Source organism: Octopus bimaculoides, chromosome 6, assembly GCF_001194135.2.
Source record: "Octopus bimaculoides isolate UCB-OBI-ISO-001 chromosome 6, ASM119413v2, whole genome shotgun sequence".
Taxonomy (NCBI): Eukaryota; Metazoa; Mollusca; class Cephalopoda; order Octopoda; family Octopodidae; genus Octopus; species Octopus bimaculoides.
The window spans coordinates 5,463,624-5,469,856 of NC_068986.1; the positions used below are offsets into that span (position 1 = coordinate 5,463,624).

The 6,233-nt window shown below is 37.3% G+C and overlaps 1 protein-coding gene across 1 annotated transcript in view; it reads left to right on the forward strand.

Moving 5' to 3' along the window:
- Nucleotides 1–6,233, forward strand: part of LOC106874336 (short-chain specific acyl-CoA dehydrogenase, mitochondrial) — a 30,236-nt gene that overhangs the window by 8,634 nt on the left and 15,369 nt on the right. Inside the window, exon 2 of the mRNA XM_014922038.2 lies at nt 5,460–5,605. Coding sequence (XP_014777524.1) covers nt 5,460–5,605 — 146 coding nt within the window. The remainder of the gene's footprint in view (nt 1–5,459; nt 5,606–6,233) is intronic.

The following is a 6,233-nucleotide window of genomic DNA, read 5'->3' on the forward strand; positions in this document are numbered from 1 at the left end:
GGGGGTATGTATGTATGTTTGTATATATGTGTGTGTGTATGTATGTGTTTATATATTAGGGACTATATGCATCATCATCCTTTATTATCCATTTTCCATGCTAGCATGGGCTGGAAGATTCGGTAGGCACCAATAACTTGCAGGGCTGCCTCAAGTTCCGTTGTCATTTTTGGTGTGGCTTCCACAGCTGGATGACCTTCCTAATGCCAACCACATTACAGTGTGTACTGTGAGTGTTTTTTAATGCTATTGGGCACTAGTGAAGTTGACAAGTAACTTACAAAACAGGGAAAAGCCCCTGTGACTAAGTGGGATTGGGGAAGTATTTAAGAGGGGAGTTGGTTTTATACGAGAGGTTGAGAAGCCAAGGGACAAACACAGATGTCTTACTATAGAAAAGATACATAGCCACCTTGCATTATATAAGGCTGGGAGTGGCTGAGAAGAAGGTAAGGATGGCAATGATGGGGTGCTTGAGCAAACCTTTAAGGTGCAAAAAGCCCAGCATAAGAGAGGATACAGAAAGTGGATCTGTGGTAGGAGGGATAGTTTCAAAATAGTGTCAAGAAAGAACATGTTTAGAGATGGGGGTAGAGGTGAAAGTAAGGAGTGATAAACAAGGGTGGAGGTGTTGTTGATTGAAGATCCCAGTATGGAGAGAGGGTAGGTACGAGAGGATACATTTGGAAGCAGGGGATTGATGTGCAAGGTGTTGGAGTAGTTAGGAGGGAGATGTGCAGGCACATAAGGGTGGCTGTAATGAGTGAAGCATGATGGTGGATATGAGAGGACATTGTGAATGATAGCAGATATGAGAGCTGTTAAGATGAAGTATGGCAGAAGAGAGGGACAGATAACTGAAAGCACAGAGAAGAGGTGATCAGTGAAAATAGTATATTGTCCTTCTTCTCTTTTGAAGACAGTAGTAAATTATTTTACTGTAAGATTTCTCTTCTGCAGGAAAAAATAATTTATTATTCTATTTTGTAAATTTTTTATAAAAGAAAGCCTAATGCTCTGGTAATGTATAAAACAAGCTCTGGTCAAAATACGTTATGTGTTCCTTTCTTGATTTTAAAAAAGAAACATGTTTTATACATATATAAACATGTTTTTTTTTGTTAGATTTATATCTTATTGATTTACATCATATATGAATCAAATAATGATGTTTGATAAAATCTTCTGTATGGTAAGAAGGCATGGGCATGGCTGTGTGGTAAGAAGTTAGCTTCCCAACCACATGGTTCTGGATTCAATCCCACTGTGTGGTACCTTAGGCAAGTGTCTTCTGCTATAGCCTTGGGCCAGTCAAAGCCTTGTGGGTGAATTTGGTAGAGGGAAGCTGAATGAAGCTCATTGTGTGTGTGTGTGTGTGTGTCTGTCTGTCTGTCTGTTTGTCTCCCACCACTGCTTGACAACTGGTGTTGGTGTGTTTATGTTCCTGTAACTTAGTGGTTCAGCAAAAGACAATGATAGATTAAGTACCAGGCTTAAAAGATAAGTAAATACTAAATTTTATGTTTTCAACTTCTTTAGTTTTTTTTTTTTTAAACGAATACATACCTAATGAACTGTTGCATTGTAAATAAAACAACTCTTTTAAGAATTGGAAAAAGGAATACTCTTTAAATAGATGAACTAATTTAAGAATTCTTTTTAAAATGAATACAAAACTCTGGATTGAAATGGTGAAGTCTAGTCAAGGTTAATCAAGCATTTTTATTTGAAATCAAGTCTGATGTTATTGAGCTTGTAATCTACAGAGAAAATATAGTAAAAAATCATAGATATGAGGTCTGTTCAAAAAGTATCAGGACTGTTGCTACGGGAACAGAGCTAAAGTGTGCAGAGTGAACCCACTTGGCACAGATTGACCTTGAACTCTGTCGTGCATGCACACTAAGTTATAATGCTCTCACTCACTTCCATTGTTTATAGCAGTGCTTGGAAGTAAGGCATGTAGAGTGTGGTTGTCTCAAAAAGAAGAGAGGGTTTCAGCTGTGTAGGATCTCCTTGATTGTGTCAAGGAAGGCAAAGACATTTTGAAAACAGTCATGGCAAAATCAAATCCCATTTAAAGGAACAAGATTTCAATACATTGAGAAAATCCAAGAGAATGTGATGAGGTAGTTGCTTGCTATCCCCCAAAAAGAGCTCCAGAAATGCTTCCATCAATGGAGACAATGCTGGATAAAAGGGTGTGACTTCAGAAGGGGACAACTTTGAAAGAGATTAAATGCCGAATTGATGTGTGGTAGTTTTCTTTTTATAGCCCTATTATTGATACTTTTTGATCAGACTTTGTATATCAAATGGCCATAGAAATTAGGTGATAAGTCTGTAGAGTATAGAACAGAATGATTTCTTACTCTTAGTATCCCAGGGTCCATAGACAATGTGATGCGTAGTCAGAAATATATGTAAATATTCAGGTCAGATGTGTAATGCTGGTTTCAAAGAGCAGGAAAAGGTAAAATTAAAAGGAAAAAAGAAAGGAGATCCATTTATGAATTACTATCTTAAGATTAAAAAACAAAGTTATTTATATGTGATATGTGTCCTGGATTAATTAGATATTTAAATGTGATACACGTACTGAAATAATTAGCAGTAGAAATACACCTGAAATGAACTACTCTGATGGCTTGCTGGATGTTGTCAACAATTTCTGTTACCTAGGTAATTTAATTAGTGCTAATAAAAGCATAGGATGGTGTGGAAGAAATGAAGGGAGATCTGATGGAACAAAGAGACATGGCTATAAATGATGTGAACATGATTGATTAGCTGTATGATGTTAAATTTAATGAAAGCAAAGCATAAGGACAACTAGTATTAAAAGCTTCATTAATTATATACAGAAGAGATGATTGCACTGATATATTCCGAGGTGTCACTTAAGGCAAAATTATATTGATGATTAGATATTAATTATTTCTGATTATTTAATCACTTGCAATTCAAACTATATGTGACATGAGAATTCTCTGCTCTTTCAAATACTTCTTACCAGCTAACGAAAACCAGGATTTGATGAGGCCCTTGTTAGGGGATGGCATGTAGCCTCATACACTGTTGAAGTCAACTACCACAGCTTTTCAGCTAGAACAGTGCACTGCTTCCTTCAGAAGATTGATCTGGAACCCAATCAACTGAAGAAAGCCACCAAGGAGTTTGGCACATAGCAGCTGAAACCAGCTCAAGGTGGTTGTGATTGACAAGAGACCACATGTGAAGATAATTTAGTCCTTGCTGCCACAGTCAGGAGAAGTGTACAGGCTAAGGGGTGAAATGCTTATGAGCCTGAGATACCTGCTAATGATACTGAAAGGTTTCTGAAATTGCAATGGATTCAAAAGAGCTTGCCATACCTCTGAGTCAAGGACATATCTATCTCTCTGGTACTGCTATAAATAATGCATCCAATATGCTGTAAAGTATAAGGTTGTTAAGAACCTTTAGTTTTGCCGTGGATATAATTCCTCTGTAATGTTGTTGCCATAAAAAAAAGCACTCTTTTTTTTTTTAAGGTTGGTATTAGGAAGGGCAATCAGCCATAGAAACCAAGCCAAAAATGAAATGCAAGTGAGATGAAATCCTCTGACCTGTCTAGTTGAGCAGACCCCCTTGAATATGAGCTGACTGACTCTGACCATGGGAAGCCATCCAGTCCAACTAATGTAGCATGGAAAGCAGTAGTAAAATGATGGTGATGATGACAACATATGTGTGTATATGCATAAGTATATATGTATGTGTGTGTGTGTGTGTGTATATATATATATATATATATATATATATATATGTACTAACAGTAATACCTGTCATTGATCGGGTAATTACTTTTACTGTTTCTTGGGTCGAGAAGCTAGAAAAATGAGGATATCATATAGAAGAATAGCTGCAGGTCAAGTGGAACATTACTGTTCATATAGAAAATGCATTGCATGTCATGCACCTGCTTGGTGTTTGTTTTTTGACACTCTTTGTTTTAGTAGATATTGTTTTGATTAGGAATATCAGTAAGTAATAGTGAAATGAAATTACAAATGCTGTGTCAGTGCACAATTCATGTTGTGCCATTGCATAATTTTTTTTGATAGAGAAAAAGCATTGCACATCATGTGTATTTTTGGTGTTCGTTTTTTTGACTTTCTCTTTTTAGTAGACATTTTTTTTTATTAGGAATATCAATAAGTAATATCATCGTCATCATCGTCGTTTAACGTCCACTTTCCATGCTAGCATGGGTTGGACAATTTGACTGAGGACTGGTGAAACCAGATGGCTACACCAGGCTCCAATCTGATTTGGCAGAGTTTCTACAGTTGGATGCCCTTCCTAACGCCAACCACTCAGAGAGTGTAAATACTATTAATTCACCAATAAATTTGCTTCTTCAAAACTAACATGGAAACAAGTTTTCTAACATCAACACAGTCTGTAGAGATATTTTCAGAATTATCAGGAAATGCTGTGTCCTGTCAGTGTTACTGCTGAAATTCCAATGCTCTATTACAAGAATGGAAGGCAAGGCTGCAGTAAGTAATAATCCAATGAATTTACAAATGCTGTGTCTTGTCAGTCAGATTTGGGTTTCCTCATCTTGAATGTGTGTATTATATAAGAGAAAAACATGTAGTAATTGAAGTAGAAAAAGATGGATTTCTTATACGAACTTCTGTTTGTTCTTCAAGTTGCAATCTAACAACTTTTAGTATTTGGCCCTGACTTTTATCAATGCTCATATTAAAACTGAGAAGCTAGAAAGCTGGGTATATCATATAGAAGAATAGCTTTACAGAATCCAGGTGACTGCGATGGCACTGAAAAGCTACAAGTCAAGTGGAACATCCATTTGTCACTGTTCCTTTTGACGTTTGAATAGGTGGTATATCCTGAATGAAGCTAGAAGAATAGCTTTTGGGAATCCAGGTGACTGTGCGATGGTACTGAGAAGGCCACAGGTGAAGTGGAAGACTCATTTGTCATGGTTTCTTTTGACATTTGAATAGGCTGTATGCCCAAGGAGAATTGAGAGATTCAGTTTCAAATCAGGGTGTTTGTGTATATGTGTGGCCTAGTTGCAATCCAGCAACTTTTAGTGTTTGGCCCTGACTTTTATTAATGCTCATGGCAAAAGAAAGTGGGGTAGGAAACTGTAAGGGCTTAAATTTGAATGGGACATTAGATGGTATAACTGGTATGCAAGGAACAAAGACGGTGTCATGTTGAACACAACCAGTGAGAATATTTGCTTCAATGCAGTTCCTCATAGGTTTGTGCACAATTAGTGTTGCCTCCCTTGAACCATTTACTTTCACTTTGTGGGACAAACAAACATACAAATGGACAGAATCTCTCTTTTATATATATAGATGTAAGATATATATATATATATATATGTGTGTGTGTTAAAGGATGATGATATATGCAGTATTTTCCCTTTATTTCAGGAGTACCTGCAAGAGCTTTCTCATCCTTAGTGGATCTTCCAGATACACACAAAATGCTGCAAGAAACATGTCATGGGTTTGCTGAGAAAGAGTTGATGCCAGTAGCTGCTGAAATTGACAAATCAAAGAAGTTCCCAGCAGAGCAGGTTTCTCAATTTATCTCTCCAAATGTTAGATGTAATTTAGTGGGGGGTATTAAATATCAAAACTCCCACACAACTTTGTTTCCCAACATCCCCCTTCTCCCCACCTATGATCACCACCCATTGCTGATCCCTCTACTCTCCCTTTCATGTCTACCCACACACTCTCCATGCCCTCACATATCTACCATAGCAACCCCCTGCCACTCCATTTTCATTCGGAGTTTTCTATGACAGGCTTCTTCCAGTTTCCATCTACCAAATCATCTCACAAGGCTTTGGTCAGCCCAAGGCTATAGTAGAAGATGCCCAAAGTGCCACACGGTGGGACTGAACCCAGAAGCATGTGGTCAGGAAGCAAGATTCTTACCAAACAGCCACACCTGTGCTTGTCTAATTGTAAACAAATATCACCAGCATACAAGTGGTGTTGTTCATTTTCCATTCCTTATGGAAATATGTCCAGCCATTGTGCTATTCAGCTGCAAAAGACGGATAAATATAACTTTGCTTGGAAACAAGTGAGGGTGATCCCAGAGAGAGCATTGGACTTGAAAACAATGATGATGTATATCTATATATATATCTATCTATCTATCTATCTATCTATCTATCTATATATATATATATA